The 19033-nt window shown below is 45.4% G+C and overlaps 1 protein-coding gene across 1 annotated transcript in view; it reads right to left on the bottom strand.

Annotated features, from left to right (window-relative positions):
- Window positions 1-18786, bottom strand: part of NEGR1 (neuronal growth regulator 1) — a 291602-nt gene extending 272816 nt beyond the window's left edge. The window contains exon 1 of the mRNA XM_049808203.1: window positions 18415-18786. Within this exon, the coding sequence (XP_049664160.1) occupies window positions 18415-18719 (305 nt within the window). The 5' untranslated portion in view covers window positions 18720-18786. The remainder of the gene's footprint in view (window positions 1-18414) is intronic.
- Between the last annotated feature and the right edge of the window lie 247 nt (window positions 18787-19033).

Below are 19033 nucleotides of genomic sequence, written 5' to 3'. Positions count from 1 at the left end.
AAATACTACTTTGTAGTATTACAACATATTATCTTCCATCTAAGAATTCAAAATATTTGCAAAAAATGTTAAGAATCTAAGCTTATCCACTTCCCCCCTGCCTCCCCAAAAAGAATCACAGGAATTTCAAACACATTCGTATTAGTGAACATCTAAAGCTTTACGCCTATGTTTTGTTTGGTGGTTGGGTTTGGTTTATGCACTTACAATTCTAAGCACTGCATCCCAAAAATATTTTATCAAGAGCTGTAATCCTAGTGAGATAGTGGAGTCTCCTCACGATTTATTGTAGCTATAGTAAGCAGGTCAACTATCCATACATTTGACATCAAAATACCATCTAGACTCCATGGACTCCTCCCACTGAGTCAGTACTCGAGTCTTGGCTCCTGGACTGACTTGGCTCTTCTGTGAGTTACGACTTCCTCAAGTCACAGAGATAAATGCACTGAAACACCCTTAATGTTATATTCTTCTTTTCTACACAAGCATTAATTTCATGAACACTTCAAAACAATATTCCTTCTGATCCTTCACTTGGTTAATCTTTTAAAAAGAAAATGTATTTGATGTGTCTAAAATACCAAAAAGCATGCTTTTCAAGGCAGTCATTCCAGAAGTACCAAATTTGAATTAGAAATAAATTTTGTTATATAAAATCTCTTTCACTGTTCACTTTACCTAGCTAGTCTAAAAAAAAAGCAGGAATCAGCACAGTCCATTGGAAATCTGATGTTTCAAGCGTTATTTGAATTAAGTCCCAAATACATATGCAGTGTTTGGGGTTATTACTATTTTCATAAACAGAATAATGTGTTCCCTGGGCATGGACAGCTTCACTGCAGTAAACATTAATGCTAAAACAGATCGTAGGGAGGGAAAGGTGAACTACTGCTGGGGAGAGAAGGCCATAGGTACAGGAAAAAATAACATGCATGTAGTAAAACTATTCTGGTATGCCAGTTACCCATATTTAGAAAGGCGAGGCATCCTAATATATCAATTATTTATATTACCACTTAAGCCTTACTGGTATTTATCAAAGACTGCATGTTAACTTGAAATATTTACACAGAACTACCGCACTCAATGAGATGAATATCACAGAAAGTACTCTTTACACCTCCAAAACCAAGACGCATTTTAAATCCATCACCTGTTGATAAAATCAGTACGAATCATTCACAAATTTATTACAAAGACAAAAAAAAAAAATCATGATCAGATATTGGCTATAATACATGAAAGAGGAAGAAAAAAAATTCCAACACAATTCTGCAACGTGTAGGAAATGATCGCAGCACCCTGGGCGTACCCCAGATCACTGGACTGTCCCCCACATGCGGGGGCTGACCACGCCAGGCTGCCTAACGCAGCCGGACCAGCACTGCCAGCGCCGCCGCTCTGACCACGCTCCCGCTGGCTACCGCAGCCTGGCTGAAAGCTGCAGGTTTTATAACCTCCTGACAAACGCATGTAGCTCTATATAAAAAGAAAAAAATCTGAAAATTCAACTACCGTACCTATGCTAAAGACTCTCAGATCTTCTCCACTCCATGCCTGTGCCCCAAGTTTAATTTAGATTTTGAACAGGTTTTGGCGTTTCATAGATACTCACGTACAGGCTCAGGGGCGCTCGCGGTGCCTCGCCTCCTCATCCTCGGCCCTCGCCCCTTCACCGACTGCTCCGACTCTTTTGGGGGGTTATAAGCAAAATTTCTCTCCCCTTTGCTTTGCACTAATCGCCCCATCTTCTGTCATAGCTGGACTGTAAGAGGCAGAGCCAGGCAGCACCACACTCACGGCTCCCCAGAAGGTCCCATGGAAGGCTCAGCCCAACACAGCCCCCCCAGCCTGGGGCGGCCCCCCGTTGCAGCCCACCCCATATGACCGGGTTATCCAAATTTAATTTGCAGGCTGTGTTTTATCTTTAGCACATACACCTTCATACTACCAGAAATGAAACATAAAGAAGGTTTATGCAGGTAAAAAGAAGTTACAAATTAAATACAATTAATTAAATTAATTTTAAACTAATTTCCAGCCATGTGCAAGACTCTATACTAAAAAAAAAAAAGTAGCTGTGACAAAAGATATATTTTGTTCTCTCTTCCTCTGCTATTTAATAGTCTCAGAATGAAAAGTCTAGTACAATTTTCTAGTTCAATTGTTCCAGCCAGGGGGGAAAATTGTTCGTCATAATTAGGCCACTTTCATAACGTATTTACTCATCACGCGGTCTCCTGTGAATGTCACCAAAGCTCCGCACCTGTGAATTGGCGACCTATTCCTTCACCACTGGTCATTTTCCCATCACCTTCTCCCCTCTCACCTGATTTTGATCCCGCTACGCACTTGTTCACAGGTCACAGACAGAAAAACAAAGTTCACCAACTACAGAGAAAAGTATGTAAAAGATGGTTTGCTTTTCCTGACCGTGGAACCTGTATGTGCGGCTTTCCTGAGGGGGCTTTGCTGGTGCGTACTGGGTGACATGGGATGACGCCTTGGGTCCGGGTGAAAGCCCCAGAACCTGCTGGCCCATCGGAGCCGCAGGGCTGGGGTGGTGCAAGGCTTGGTGATGGACCTGCAGGAGAGGAGGGGAGGACTAACCCAGCGCCCTGCCATTGCAGCTACAGGCTACTCGGTCATCAGAAGCCCGTTCTCTTTCACAGCATTGGGGACTTACTATTTCCAGTGTGCTTACTATGCCCGGTGTATCGACTATTTATTGGTAAATATTCTTTTCAGATAGATGTGCCCTTCTTTTCATCTGCCAGGCAGAGAATCAATGTTCTGTCAAAAGCAGAAGTTGCAATCCAATCTTGATTGTAGGGCATGGAGCAGCTGGACCACTGCTGCCAGTTTGAAGCCGTTTTTTTGATTGCTTCCCTGAATTAACACAAATTTCATTACTTTTTTTAAAAAAAGTAAATATATACACAAAATTGTCTCATACGTGAATACTGTAGAAAGTAAATGGAGCTCTCCAATAACAGAAAGTTCTTCAGATTATCTTTCTATGGCTCTGTATTCTTCACTGTGAGGGTGGTGAGGCACTGGAGCAGGTTACCCAGAGAGGTTGTGGATGCCCCATCCCTGGGAGTGTTCAAGGCCAGGCTGGATGGGGCTTGGAGCAACCTGGTCTAGTGGAAGGTGTCCCTGCCCATGGCAGGGGGGTTGGAACGAGATGATCTTTAAGGTCCCTTCCAACCCAAACCATTCTAGGATTCTATAAGAATGTGAAACGTTGCTTTATACAGAGGACGTGCAATATTTAATCGAGTATGTTTGAGTAATTATCCAGAAACAACTACAAAGTTTGACCTGGCCCCAACTCGCACGCCCACCCAGGAGAAGTGCTGCCGGTGCGGAGCCAGCAGTGGGTCCCTGCGGCAGCCGGGTCTGGCGCTGCCACGTGCCTCCCACCCGGAGCCACTCCAGCCCCTCACTCCATGTCCCCAGCCCGGCAGTGCTTTAACTGTGAGGTTAATGAATAAAAAAAGAACAATCAGCCCCTCTCTATGAAAGACCGGGTGAGTGCTAGGTAAATGTCTTACTAGTAGGTTAAGTTTTCATTTTTTTCTAGGAAGCACCAAAAATCCTGGAGGGTGATATTCTCGTATAGGTTGGGACAGAAAGGTAATCTTCTCATTTCTGGTTGAATTGTCAACGCAGCAGTTTACTTCATGGCCCCTCTTTCTCCAGAAACAGCCCTAAAGGACTTCTAGAGTTAATGGGGCATGGTGTAATGCAACACACCAACATCTTCTGAAGAATTTTTCAGGAATATTTGGACAGTGTACGCTACGTTTCTCAAGCCACTATGTAAATTTACAGCCCAAAATGCCTAACAAGAAAAAAAAAAATCCTGAAGAATTAAAGTAACTTGAATGGCAAAGGTTAGGATTTTCTTTGTGGAGAGGAATATAATGGTAATTTCTATAGCAGAGATACGCAAGTTAGCTTTCACATGTTGTTATAGCACACTTAAAAGATTTTGAAGGTCACAGTGGCTTCCTACAATCACTGCCCACAGCACCTAAAAATCTATCTACACATCATAAAACAAAAACCAGGCTATGAGAGACCCCTTAATACTTGAAATAAAACTTCAGACTAATCAGGGTTTTTTTCACTGTTTACATTAGCATTTCAATGACATTTTTAATATTTCATTTTAGATTTACTTAATAACTGTCTTGAACAAGAATTATAAGAGAATTACACTGCTGAAGTGGGAGTGTGACTGGAAGTTAGAAGTGGCCTGGTGAGTCCAATCATTAAGTGTGCCTTAAGTGTTGCACTACCATTTAACTTATATCGAGATGACCTGAAGTAGTAGCTAGACAGTGAAACACTTCAACGCTTCTCTCTATATAACACATTTACAAGTACATGATTTTGCCATTTACTGATTTAATTCCTATGATAAATTCAAGATAATTACGACATAACCCATCAACTTTTAATGAATTAACATGTAATTTTGTAAATATCATACCACCATGCACTGAAGTACATAACCAAGCTAGCTCAATACTTCATAAGCACGGATCCTAAAATAAGTCAATTTAATAATTTAAATCCTTTCTGAGACCTTCATATGCAGTTGCGCTCATTTTTTAACTAATTTAGTTCATCTGATCCAAATCCCCAATTAAAAACTGCTATATTATGATGGTTAGGAACAGAGTAACTGAAATAATTGCTTTTAGACCTGATAGAGTTACCTATTTGAAATCATGCTTTCAATAAAGCTGGGTTCATTCATCCTGCAGAAAAGACCTCAGCCTTTCAGATTTTGTGACACAGCAGACAAACACAGAAGACAGTGCTTTTATTTCTCTGTTTATTTTTGCCAAGACATCCATTCTTCTCACTGCCTTTGGAAACTTATTATTGCCTCAGCTCAGGATATCAAATTATTTTGGGATTTCACCAAGACTTGCATTCAATCTGCTCAAGCCTTTAAGCATTCAAAGTCTGGGACAACCTCTCCTGCAATTTATTTCAAAGTATGTTGACACTGTTCAACCACTTTTAGGACCGTTTCCCAATTTCTATTATAATTAAGCTAAAAGTGTTGTGTCAATCTAAAAAGCTAGTAGAGCAAGTCGTCTTCTACTCCTTAAGTTTACCTTCACTTTTATGCGAGAAACAAAAAAGTCATTAGGAGATGCTTACACAAGCATGACTTGAGGGACTGACACAAAGATGAGTCAACGCAACTTCCAGAATTTAAAAAAAAAAAACCAACAAACTCTTTGAAAGCTGTGTTACTTAAATGTTTATCTTTGGTTAAACTCCACGTTTTCCTCTCAGCATCAAAGCAGCAGTCCCAACACCAAACTCGGGGTACCAAAAGGCTGTTCCAGTTTTTGCAGCGGTCATTGGGTGAACATCACGTTGGCAGACGTCAATGCTTCCACACGCACTCTATTAGTCCAAAGGCATCAGAGCCCTGCAGCCTGCTGTCCCCTCACGGTGGATAACCCAGCAGCTCGGTGCAATCACTGACTTCTGCTGTCTTCACTTCAGTTCTGGTTTTCTTGAAACTGGCAGAAAGGCTATATGGAAAATTATCCATCCTTTTACCCTCCCTCTGAGGCACGCGAACCTCTGCTGTTCTCATTCATGCTCCCATAGATCATGGCATGGGAGTTATTCTCTTTCTCTCTACCTGCTGGCAGGTAGAAGTTCTTGACCTTTATTCAGCCAATTCAGAGAAAATTAGCAGTTCCACATCTTGCTGGGACTTCAGTGGAGCATAGCCCATGAATTTGGACTTCACAGTCTGCTTCACCTGTACCTTTCTGAAGCATCACCAGAGAACCTGTGAGCCCACTTCATGAGGCAGGTACCACAGACGTGAAGGACACTGAGCCAGGACACTGGCTGGGTGATGCGTTGCAGGCCCAGGAGATGCATCCCAGACACATGTTCTCTCAGAGGAGTCTCAGTGTTGGCAAGTCCAGGGCTAGAAAAGCAGAAGAAGCAACTGCAGAGGCATTAACCATCCCAGTCCTCCACTGGGAAGAGGCTGAGGCTAGTACCGTGCTTCCAAAATGCAGTACACAGCTGTGATGACAATTTCCATTTGTTATTAAGCACAGCACTGCTCTTAGCACAGACCTCGCTCTCTGCCCATGCACAGGCACCTCCCCAGCTCTCACACATACCGCTGATCATGGGAGCTTCCCACCAGCATGCTCTTCTATAACACGATACAGAGAATCTGATCCAATATTAAATTACATCAGTAATAATATACAGTTAATTTTGAACTGCGTCACAAACACACAATGTGCTTATTCCAAGACTGCAATGTACCATGTACCAAAAGTATTGGCTGCAATATTTAACGTTTTCATTTTTCCATCACGCATTTCCAGCTTTATTTTAAAATAAAGTGACACCACAATTTACTGAAAGCTAAGGTTATGTCTGGAGCTCCTGTGTCAAGTTAAACATTTCTAGTGGGCAGCATCTCAGTCACAAAGAATGGGCAAACGTAATGCGTTCAGTTACGCCCTCTCCCATTAAACTTCTTTCTGATAACTGTAACTAGTAAATTGGCGTTTCAGTATCAGGAAGCCAGCCCGCAGAAGCACCATTTCGCCCGAAGGCTGCATCCCAGCCAGCTCCTTGCACCCTGCTCCCAGCAGCACTGCCGCCGCGCCTCATTATCACACACTACACATTTCACACAAGGTTTCACCTTCCAGTGGAGGAGTGCCCACCAGCTCGTAATTCATAGCTACAAAGAGCTTTCCAGACTAGCAAGAGACCATGAAGAAAAGTCAGACGATGCCGAGACGAGAGCCGCCCAGTTGAACACCCCAGACCAGAGCCCTTCATAGCTTCACACAACATGAACAGTGACCGCGCCCTCTGATGAGCATCTAGAGTCCAGGCTAAAATTTTGGGCACACTTGCCAAAATGACCAGAGGAGGCAAGTGCCCAGGGCAGCATTTTGGTTCCTGGGCACCACCCTGCGGCAATGCCAGCCTTTGCTCTGCAAACGCCGGCACTGGGCAGCCCCCGGGACTCTGCGCCCTGGGCCCACCCAGCCACCCACACGTCCACAGGCAGTGGTACCCGCCTGTCCTGGTCAGAGCCTGTCTGAGAGTTGAAAAAGCTCTGCACTGGTTTTGAACGTTGGTGCTCTCCTTCTGTCTCGCTGAAGGAGCTGCCCCAAGTTCAGACCTGCAGATGCACTGGGGTCGGCGAAGCAGGACAGGCTGATTCAGAGCAATTACCCTTTGTGCTGGTGCACCCTTCCTGAAAGTGCTTCTGCTGCTAACAGGTCTCTTGCTTTGAAAGAAGAGAGTAAACTTTCCTGAACTAAAACAAACCAAAAATTGCAGAGAACAAGCACGCGCATATTGTTCCTCTGCTCCTGATCCTGAGTGAATGAAGTGCTCTGACATGTTGTCTCTGCAAACTTCTACCGGTGTTATCAAAACCCTGAGCTAGTAAAATAGAAGTAAAAGCTCTTCATAGATATTTCAGCACTTAAGCTGGTAGCTTATTAAAACCTGCTAAAAAAATTATTGGAGTTTTCACACAAGGGTTGCACTGGGCTACCTGCTCAGATTTTAAATAAGCTTAGCTATCCCAATGAACTTTATTTTTCCACATAGAAAGCCTACTGGCACATTGACCATTTTTTTTACAACAGGGTAAAAAGACAAGTGGAAGAGAAAGTTCTAGGCAACCAGCATGGACAAGCAGAAAGAGAGGGGAGAATGGGGGAAGAAATGGTTTAGAAAAATACTGCTTCATTTACTCCAGCAAATTTTTTGTTCCACAGCAGCACAAAACAATGCCTTCTGCAACACCTTCCTGTTTTCACATGGCATCTACCCTCACCGTAACCCAGAAGCTGTTGGAGCTCTCCGTGGCTGCTAAGAGCATCACTTTCCCACACACAGTGTGCAGCCAGAACCAAACCCGAAGGAAGCACGTTTTCAGAGCAGGTACCAAAGGTACTGCCGAGGAGGCACACCAGCATGCCAGAGTAAGTAGTTTGTTCTATTTTAAATGTTCTTCTACAACTGCTATATAAAATTAACAGCTTTAATATAAAAAAAAAAAACCAGCACTAAGTCTATAAAAAAATACATTATGTGTGCCTATATATATATATTATTTTAGTCAGAAATTCAACTACTGTGGTGAAGAAAAAGTAATGATTTTTCTCTAAGTCAATAGCTACTAGGCAGATGGATGAAGTGATGGATGATGGATGCATGATGGATGGATGGATGGATGAAGTACCCTTTTTCACCACGTACCAGAAATGTAACAAAATAAATACACTGAATGGCAGCTTCCTACTGCCCTGTGCATTCTCCTGTACTCCCGGCAAGGGCCCGACTGCACGGCAGGTTAGGGCAGGTCCCCCTGCAGGCGCCCAGCCCAGCCTCCCTGAGGAGCTGGCAGCTCTCTGCTGCTGGGTCGAGGCGGGATGTAACCGCCATCTATTTTTGCATAATCACATACACCTTAACTACACTAAATCAACCAGCACTTCATTTGAACTTCCCCTTCCCTTCTTCAATCATGCTTCCTTGGAGAGAACTGTCCTCTGTGTCATTCTTGCTTAATTAAGTACACTAAATCTGTAGCCGGTAGCAGAGCCACAGTGCGCCTCTAGACCTGTGGTTTACAGATGCTCCCCTCGCCAATTAGTAAGAAATGGGAGTGTGGCTTCAAAGCCTTGTTTTCTTCTTTAACTGGTTATTTATAACTCTTACCTGGGCCTGCTTCCCACTGGTTCCTATCGTTAACCTGCCTGCGAGCCTCTCGGCTCTCCACTGACGGCAGGACCGTGCCACCGACGTAGGTAGCTCTGGAACTCCTTACTGGGGCCACGCTCTAAGAAACCTTCCTCCTCCGTACTTAACGGCATCTAAAGCAAGCCTGAACAGTTGTGCAGTGCAACACAACAAACCTGTCAGTCAGTCCTTTCCAAGGAAATAAAGCGCAAAGTTCTGCATCATCTTCTTCACACCCAGAATAAATTTAACAGAATCATTTGCATCAAGTGAAAACCAGGTGGTCAGAAAGGGAGCACTTCAGTCTACAGTGCTGTTTTATGATGGTGAATTACATTCAGTTTAAAAACATTTTTAACATGAAGGCAGTGAAATATCAAAGGCATACAACTGTACAGTAAATTATGTATGCCTATGTTTTGTAGAGGGAATAAGGTTCCTGCTTACTTTTGACAGAATTGCATTATGTAAATTTAGCAGGCATATCACAGATGCTATACTAAACTGGACAGTTATCGTATTCCTGTATATTTATATTAGTATAGAAAAAATACAGCTTATATACAAAAATATATAAGAATTTCCCTCATTTACATTGACATTTGCATGAGAAAAACTACCGGAGATTTCTGCAAGAAGTATTGTATGCTAATGAGATTTTTTCCAAGACAAAACTGTTACTGCTAACAGTTGGATACTCTCTTTGTTTTAATTATGCATGACTAATGATAGCTGTTTGGCTGTCTGACCACCAGATTGTCTGCCGTTGCCAAGGGAAAATCTTTTAAAATAAATTTACTGTTTTTCTGTTATAAAACAAAGCATGTTCTACTTCATCTTATATTTTTCAACAGTTTTGCAGGTATAAAAATCAAAACTGGAGTTGAACCCACTGACGGACTTTTCTTGTGTGTAAGTCACCACCAAATCTCTACCGGCGTTATAAATAATACACCGCACTAAACCAGACCTACAGCTAGAGTTACTGCAGGCATCTACTGGCTCCATGTGCTGTTACATATACAGCAAGAGTACCAAGAAACAACTACTGCAACAGCTGAACATTTTATTGGGCCTATTTTACACATCCACCTACATGCAAATGCAGGTGCACTAATGAATCCAGCCTGCTCTGGGGTCTCTGGCAGCTGTAATGTTGGGAAAAAAACCTGCATCTAGTCAGAGGAAGAAATTTTTTTTTCTGCTGAGTTGAAAAACATCTGAAAAAAGTAAAAAGAAAATAGCCTGATAGTTTCCGACGTGGTAGGACAAAAGTGAGCGGGATTTGGTGTGCCTGTGCAGAACACCAGAGCACCACAACCCCAGCCAGCTCCAAGGGCGGCAGTCTGCTCGGGCCGTACTCTACCACGCTGCAACCAGAGTGCGATGGCACGCCAATACCCGGCTGCCCGGCAGAGGTATTCGGCCCCAGCAAAGGGTCACCGTGGCCCCCCTACACGGTCTTTGCTCCAGAGCTGGCTCGACAGTGAGGGCTTGGGTTGGCTGCACCATGCTAACTACGTGGTGGAGGCACAACTACTGACAAAAGGCAGAGGAGGGACTGCCCCGATGATTACAAACTTAAGGAAGCACGTCACTGAGTTAGCATGAACCTTGAGCTGACACCTGGGTTGAGTTGAGGGAAACGGAAATTTTGCAAACTTGAAGAGTTCCTTCCTCTGCTTCCAAGTGGGACCTTTCTGCTCTCGCCAGTACATGGATTTTGTACTGATCATCTCTGCTCAAAGGCTGAAGGAGATCCAGAGCTGAAGAGGACTCTGAAACCCCTACCTCTGCCAACAGGCAGTGCTTTAGCAGGGGCGTATTTAAGAAACATTTCTCCCCATGTAGCTCTTGAGGAACAGCATTCTCACAGGGAGACAAGGGTTTGTCTTTCAACCTTATCTTTGCAGATCATTTTGACTCACAGATGAAGCAGCGTAAAGGAGCCAGCAGCTCTGGTACCATCAGCCTGTGGATGGATACGATCAATTACTTGATCGATTAGTGCAGTGTTACCTCATCACACGCGAGTCCACTGCCGCTGCTGTCACCTGCAAAATCTCACTGAATTTTTCCGGAGCTGTGGCCAGCAGGATTAACCTGCCCCTGCCTTCATTCAGCTGCTGGCTTGAACACCTCTAGTTCTGAAAAAAATCACGTTTATTCCCAGGCCGCGCAGCTCCTCGCGCTGCACCGGGGCTATCTGAAGGGGGCGGTGGGTTGCTCAGCGGCTAGAGCAGCAGGGAGGATGCTGTGCATCACCTATTCCGCTCTTCTCATTCTCATGCCACAAAAAGTGATGGCTCCATTACGGAGGGCTGCCAGAGAGGATCCTTCGAAAGGATGGCCCACAGTATTAAAAAACTACAGTACGTGTGCAGGAGTGGCAGCTGGCATGGGCCAAATAGCCTGCCAGTGCCTGAGTGCTCCCCAACCCTGCCTGGCCAAGCCAGGACATGCCAGTCGACATCTGGGAGCTGCCTGCCTTCATCAGAGGAGTGCAAGCTTCACTGTACCCACCCATCTCCTCAGGTCTCAAAAAGAGCTGAAACATCTCCAAATTGATTCCTTGAGCCTGCTGCAGCACAGATTTTAGTTTCCAAGCACAACCTTGGGTCAAATTTCTGCCAGGAGAGACAGTGGCAAGCCAGTACTGCGTATCGCTGATTGGCCTGTGAAACGAGTCAGCCTGTACCCCTGAGACTTGTTTCCCTGGGATATCGGCTACAGTCAACTCTTATGCAAGATGACAAGAAGAAAGTAATTTAAGTCTCTGGGTTTTCCTCAACTGAACAGCCCTTTGGAACAAATTCTGTTTATCATTCCTTACTGATTCCTTGTTTTGTTAGTTCCTCTGCATAACATCTGAAACATTCGTGATCGTTTAAAATGATAAATTATTTTAATTTACTCTGAATTTATTTATTATTACTGCACAGACAACAGGCAAGCGCCATAATGTGCTTGTTTAATAATTGGCAGGGACTTGGAATGTGAAAGTCTTACCCAAACAACAACTTCATTTTATGGGGAAGTGTGCACATATGTCTACACGTACCACAGTCACATTTCAGAAAGATAGGAACAAAGCTTCACATAGTCAAATAATTTATGATCCTGAACTGCACAAGAATACCAAAAGAGTATGGAAGTCAAAAAATGTACCTTTTAAAATCATAAAGGAAAGAAGAAATTTTTTATATTTATTACACCACCCACCCCTCTCATAGACATATCTGCATTTATATATGGGCGCACACAGCTGTGTTCAGCACTGGTGTGTGGACATGCATCAGAAGGACTGTAATGCTAGAATATATATAGTATCTTAAAATTTAAATATGCTATATACACTTGATATTCTCCTGCTATTCGTACTGCAAAACTTCAATTCCAAATGCCCAATTCTCAGTAATACGAATGACAACAGAAAGAGAACGTTTGGCAGATGTGTCATCAGCTTTCCACGAGCACTGTTGCTCCTTTGGCAAAGACTATTGGCTATAAAGGGCAGTTCTTCTTGGAAGAGAAGGTAAAACTGTCAATAAGTCCCAATCCCCAATTTAAATAATAATTAGGTACCTACATCCCCCCTGAGGACCTGAACAGCTTCAGAGTTGAAGCCTGCTTGACCTTCAGTGTGACACAGGCACTCAAGCCACACAGGCACCGTCAGTGATTTTGGCCAGAGCAGCTGGATGTTCCTCAGGACCATTGATCTGGGAATCCATGGGATTTCATAGCTCGAGAAGTGTTGGCAAGGAGCCCCCACAAAATAAAATCCATGATGATGACCATAATGCTGTAGTTTTATTCTGGAGCGCCTGGAGTCAGGGGAAGCATAAGCAGGAACTGGATATGGTCCCAGCAAGGTTTCGTTTGGCCAGGACTCCCCTGTGCCCGTGGTTGGGCACTGATGTGCTTTACTGGGAAAGGGAAAGTTCGGTCTGAATATCAGCATGCTTTGAAAGCCAGAGAAGCAGGAGACACAGGTTTGGCTGCTGCTGCCAGACTTCTCCTGCCAAAAGAGAGTTCATCCCCATATCAGACTCTGATTTCAGAGACCCTGCATTTGGTACCCCTAGAAGGACCTAGTTTAGAAAAATAATGTTAAGTAGACATCTCTCCCCTGAACCATCAATGTTTATCAGAGGAGAGCCGCAGTGCAGAACAGGGAGCATCCCATCTTCCAATAGGACCAAAGAAGACAACACTCAGCTGGGAAAGTTGTTTTCAATAGACAGTGAGAACTGCGATCTCTGCGAAGCTCAAGGGAGCCACAGTGAAGCACTGAGTCATCAGTGCTCCACAAGGAACAGCACTTCTCCAATGCGCTGCCTTGCATGCCTCCTGTGCCACCCCGGGGGTGTCACAGTCAAAAAGCCCCGTACTTCCCCGGGGAGGCAGAAGTCACGCTCACTGCCTTTGGGGCTGAAGCAGCAGCTCTCCCAGACAAGGACACTGAGAGACACGGAGGACACCAGGAGCTGTTCTTCCTGTTCCCCAGATGGCAACTTCTGCCACCAGCGGAAAAACTTACGGAAAAGAAGCAGCTGAGTAACTCTAAAAGCAACCACTGAAAGAGATGGATAGTGTTTCAGATCAGCTATGTGCCACATCCCCAAAGCTTTTAATACCAGTAAAAGCATACCAGTAAAACATACTCCCAGACAGCGTTCACCTGCGGCCGCTTAGCGCAGCCCGTCCTGTGTTATCTGTTGGTTCATACAAAGAGGTTGATGACTACCTCAAGTCTCTGAGGCAGGGGACAGCATGTAGATCTGAAACTCTCTGAGGTGGAAAGAGAAGCAGCCAGGCTACATGCAAAGAATTTCAAATTTACAAAACAAACCAAAACCCCCAAACCTCCTTACCTATGACGAAAAAAAAAATCTCCTATAATCACCCTTATCAGATGACTGTTGGCTACCCTAAACCTCAGACAAAATTCACATGGGACTGCCAAAAGTGACTACTGTGGTCAAAAACACGTGGATAAAGTTCAATCTACCTATTAACAAGGCTGGCCTAGAACTGATCCCTGGTTTTCCCAGTCAGGTTCGACAAGCACCGACATCCGCTCTGTAATCACAACTGGACCCAGTTATCTGCTTTACAGCCTCCACCACTCCTACTCTTCATTGGCAGCCTTTGGGAACCTTGATCCAAAGGATCCCACCCTGAGGTCTAACTCTTTGCAGCAAAGAATTCATATTGTTCTACATATTACAGAGCATGTATTTCATAAATTACTCCATAATCACATAGTGGTAAAAAAATCTTTTGCTCTCTTTAAAGAAGTGTCAGCTTCTAAAACTTAATTTACTGTGATTACACAATGTAGAAGTAACATCAGGTAAACTAGTTTTTATTATCCATGAGCTTTAAGGAAAATAAAATGCAGGATAAAAAACCTTGCTTGCTAGAGAAAGCCATTTTGATCATCTTCGGATTTGTACATTTAGATATCTAAGGGGATTTTGTTTACGAATTGCAGCTGAGGTGTGTAGGAACTGTTAAGAAACATATACCTGTTTTCTTGGATATATAAAGCCGAGGGCCACACACACACAAATCGGCCATAACCTAGATAAGCATCAGCACAGAAACTCAGAGAGAAATTCTCTTTTATTTCTCCCGGAAGCAGAAACGCCTCTTGCTGCAATCCCGGCGGCGAGCTCTCCGGCTGCCCTCCCTGCGTCACCCTGTGCATGGCCAGCGGGAAGGGGACAGAGCAGCCCCGACCCCAGCGGAGGTGGCCTTCGACTCCCTGAGCACCCTACCCTCAAGCACCAGGACTGCTCACAGGACAGTGCGGGAAACAGAACAGGCTACCCGTGCCTGCTCTGAGCAAATTGCTCTGCATTTGTCACCTCTCTTAAAACACTCCTGTTCCAAAACTGCCGCTTCTGCTGTCAGTGTTACGGATATGCTGCAAACCTACAGTGATCCCTCTCCTTATAGGAGGTCTTGAAAAGGGTCACTAGAGAAATCCAGTTCTGAAAATACAGACTGTTTCCTGTATTTCTAGCAGTTTACACTGTAGCAATTTATTCTTCCAATAAAATAACGCTTTTATAACTTGCTCTCTCCTTCCTTGTGCATTCTCATTCAATCTTGAATGGTTGACTGGGAAGAACACAGAAAAGATGCAGGTCAGAATTGTACTTCCGAAAATAAGTGGCTTCCCAAAATTATTTTGCCATACAAAACAACTGCATTACTGATATAATTTCTTGTAACTTCAATAAACAGTGACACAAATAGTGTTGGGACTGCATGGATCAATCACTGATTGAAAACAAACAAAAGGTACACGGTTTTAATTATCGAGACTACAGAAATAACTCATCCTCAGAAAGAACGCCTTGGCAACCGAGAGATTTTCTTTAAAAAAGAATTGCTAAGATGCTTTCCATACCAAAACAGGTGCTAAGTGACATTCTTACCAAACCATCTGTTTGCCTGGTCCCTCGGGAGGTGCGAAGCACAGGGTGCCATGCCCTCTGCCAGTGCTGGGGAGTGCTGGCCAGGAAGGCCGTGGGACAACCACGAGCATCCCAGCGGGCAAGCGTGGCCCAGCCCTGTGGTGGTCCAGGCAGCGAGGACGGGGAGTGTGCCCACCCCACGGTGTGCAGTGAGGGCGAAGGGTGATGGGGGTCCCCGCCAAGCAAGAGCACCAGGCAGGGAACGATGCTCGCAACTTTGCTTCTACAGCACTAGAAAAACGCTGCACGCGTTTGACGCTAAATGGACTAATTACACCTTCATGTGAATTAACTATTTTAAAACAAGGGAGCTGTACTACTTATTTGTGTTAACACTCAGAGGCTTTTACTGGAAAACCTCAGCAGTTAAAGGAGGCTTTATTCCTCATCTTTAGTAAAGGCAATGAAAACTAAATGTGAGAACTGAGACTGGAACTCGGCTCGCTCAGTCTGCCACCTTATTCAATGAAAGAGGAGGCTATGTGCTTTCTTCCCGAATACCTTAGCTCAAAATGAGACTTGCAAGTAAAAGTTTATCCTCAGTTCAACACAGGTAACCCCGTTTAGTCACGCTCCTGGCAGACCTCAAAACGTGGGTCAATATATAACGGGGCTGCACAGCTGAGGAAAAGCCCTGGGCAGCGTCACCGCAGCCCTGGGAGCCGGCGCAGGGTGTGTGCCGAGCAAGCGCTCCCGCAGCGCCTGCGACGCCCTCTCATTAGGGGATGCCTCCACCCAAACGCACATCACATAAATCACCCTCGTCTTCTTGCAGCCAAGAAAATGCTGACTCAAAGCCATGAAAATTACTTCCATGTTCTAGCATTAATTATTAAAACAAGGAACGCTAGATGCTTTGGGCACGGTGCTGTCTTTGTAGCAAAGCAAGGAGGTAACTTTTGAAGCCCTCCTTGCCGGAGAACAGACAAAACTGGAGAAGCCTGGTGCTGAAAGGTGGATCAACACGTGCCAGCAGAAGGGAGCCGATGGCCATCTTGCCATAAGAGGCTGGGAACTACAGCGCACAGCCAACTTTGGGTGCTGCAAGATACAGTAACTGAGAAGAGCTAAATTCAGAGGGCTACAGAGCTGGAAGGAAAAAACCTGCTTTACTAACGCCCAAATTGCTTTATCCAGCTGACTGGAATTTGTTTTTAAATAAATAGCCAGCTTCCAATACTTAGGATACCAATAGCAATTATTTTAATGTATAGTGAAATATATTTATGTTACAAATACCCAGTGAAGGAAAAATTCAGGAGGAGCAGTGACGATGTGCAGCGAGACTCAAGATAAACAGCTCTACCCATCTTCTGCATACTCTTTTGAAAGTGTTTTCTTTCAGTGATCCTACATTTCCCCTTTCAAGTTGCAATATCAGCCGAAAACTAAATAAACTCTGATTTGAAAGAAGCCTACAAAAGGCACATGAAATGAAAGAAGTTAATCATAGAGCAAGAAGAATGAAAAAACAGATGTAACGCATGTTATTTCACCATCTAATTGCTTTGTTCCAGAGTTCAGTAGCACTGTTAATGCTTTCTTTAGCAGCATCTCTTTAAAAAACAGATACTCTCCCTCCCCTGTGAGATAAAAGTATTGTTTTAATCTTAAAGCTCTCATTTCATTTATGTAACCTATCCAGCTGCACAGACACTGAGTTTCAAACACAATCTTAGGCCTAGAAAACTGAACATATTCCAGCTGAAACCCACTGGGAGGTAAACTTTAGAGTAATTCCACAATGTTTTAATAAGGTAGTTCTGAACATATTTTTGTTTGCATCCTAATAACATTTAGTACTGGCTGAGTATCTGTCTTAACTGCCCGCAAACTCACTAAGTTACCTTCTCTGCAACCTGTAAGTCTGAAACAGTACAAATAAAAGAGACTTTTTTTTCTTTTTTAAATTGCCTTTGATTCTCCAAATCTGCAAACAGAAAGCACGAGGACCTTAGGACAGCTCAAAATACAGGGTATAATTGAGGTACACATAAAAACTACTTGTCAGCTGCCCTACATAGACATCTACTGTATTTTCAGTGGCTACTACACCAGAAGCAGGCTGACTTGCTCTAAATGATTCCAAATTCCTGCTGAAGATACCTCATGGAATATTTTACAGCAGATTGTAGGATCATTGAAAATGCATGTGGCTAAAATGCTTTGTAATCTGGAGACCTAAGTGAGTGACACCCCAACAAAAAATAATACAGCCAGATATTTCATAGCTTAAAACTACTGCCAATTGAATTGGATTTATCACAACCAAGGAGGTTCAACCCACTGCAATCATATTCCAGATAAGGAGGAAACGTATTTTTCTTGAAGTACAGCAAGATCATGACAAAAGTACAACGCGTGAATAAAAAGTTAGAATCAGGGGAAAAAAAAAATCTGATCGAGCCAGAGGATTAACAAACACAAATCAGAAAGGAGTCAAGTAGATTAAGCATGGTGAACAACTACTGGTAAACAAATTCTGCTCCAGTCAACTGGACTGAAGGGAGATACCGTAAGCACGGGGAGAGCAAGGTTCCTCAGGAAAAGCCGTAACAGAGCTACGGCAAGCGTGGAATCTCCTAATGGCGTAAAAAGCTAGCTTTCCACGGTAACCATTGAGAAATACGAAAATATAGAAGGAAAAAAATAAATAAATAAATAACAAGGCGAATACTTCTGACAGGGCGTAATCCTCAGCACCCCGTTCCAGCCCAGCAGTCCCCTGCCAGCAATGCTCGGGCTGCAGAACCCAAAACCCCCGATGCCAGCAACCCAAACTGCATCATTTCAACCCAGCAGCCCATTTGCAAACTTTCCATCACTGGACCGTCCTTTACTAAAAAAAAAAAAAAAAAAAAAAAAAAAAAAAAAGAGTTAAAACCGAGAAACGACTTTCTCACCACCCAGCGGCACCCCATCGGACCGCTCCAGCTCCGGGGATGCGGGGTACCGGGGGCTGTCGGTGACAACTTCGCCGCACCGCCGGGCCATCTCCGAGCTGCCGCTGCCGCCCCGAGAGCGGTCGGGGCTCCCGGCTGATGGACCGCTCTCGGGGCGGCAGCGGCGGCGGGCTCGGCTCCGTGCACCCCTAAACCTTCCCCCCCCACACTCCACCGCGGCCGCCATCGTTTCCTACCTAAGCACCGCCGTGTCCCCCTTCCTGACCACCAGATTGTCCACGGTGGCCCCGGGGAAATCTCCACCCGGAGCGGCGAGTCTCCCGGGCGCCAGGAGCCAGCAAAGGCCGAGGAAGACGATCGCCAGCCACTGGTGGGAGCCCCCGGCGCTCCGCACCAGCGGTACCATCTCCGCGCCGCTCCTCGCCGCTTCTGGGCCCGGCGGCGGCCGAGCGTTTTCCCCGTTAGCGCCGGCTCCCGCCTGGTACCCTCGGTCGCTGGCCGTCCGCGGAGCGTGGCTGCTCCCGGGCGGCCGCCGCAGCATCTAGCGAGGAGGGCAGCGCGCCCGCTCTGCGCGCCGCGGCGGCGGCTCGGCGGCGGCTCGGCGGCGGCGGCGGCGGCGGGCGGCCCCCGCTGCCAGCCCGTTGCCACGCAGCCGTCGCCCTGGCAACCGTCCCGGCGGCGGAGGGATGCGCGCCGCCCTCCCCGCCGCTCCGCGGGGCCGGTCTCCCGTTTCCCGGCCCTCCCCCGCCGCCGCTCCCGGGGCTTCCCGCTCCGCCGTCCCCGCCCCTCGGCAGCATCCCGGCTTGCGGACACCCCCCCCCCCCCCCGCCGCCCCCGCCGCCGCCCGCGGGGTGC

Source organism: Accipiter gentilis, chromosome 8 (genome assembly GCF_929443795.1).
Source record: "Accipiter gentilis chromosome 8, bAccGen1.1, whole genome shotgun sequence".
In the NCBI taxonomy this organism is placed as follows: Eukaryota; Metazoa; Chordata; class Aves; order Accipitriformes; family Accipitridae; genus Astur; species Astur gentilis.
This window is presented reverse-complemented; position numbering and strand designations above follow the sequence as displayed.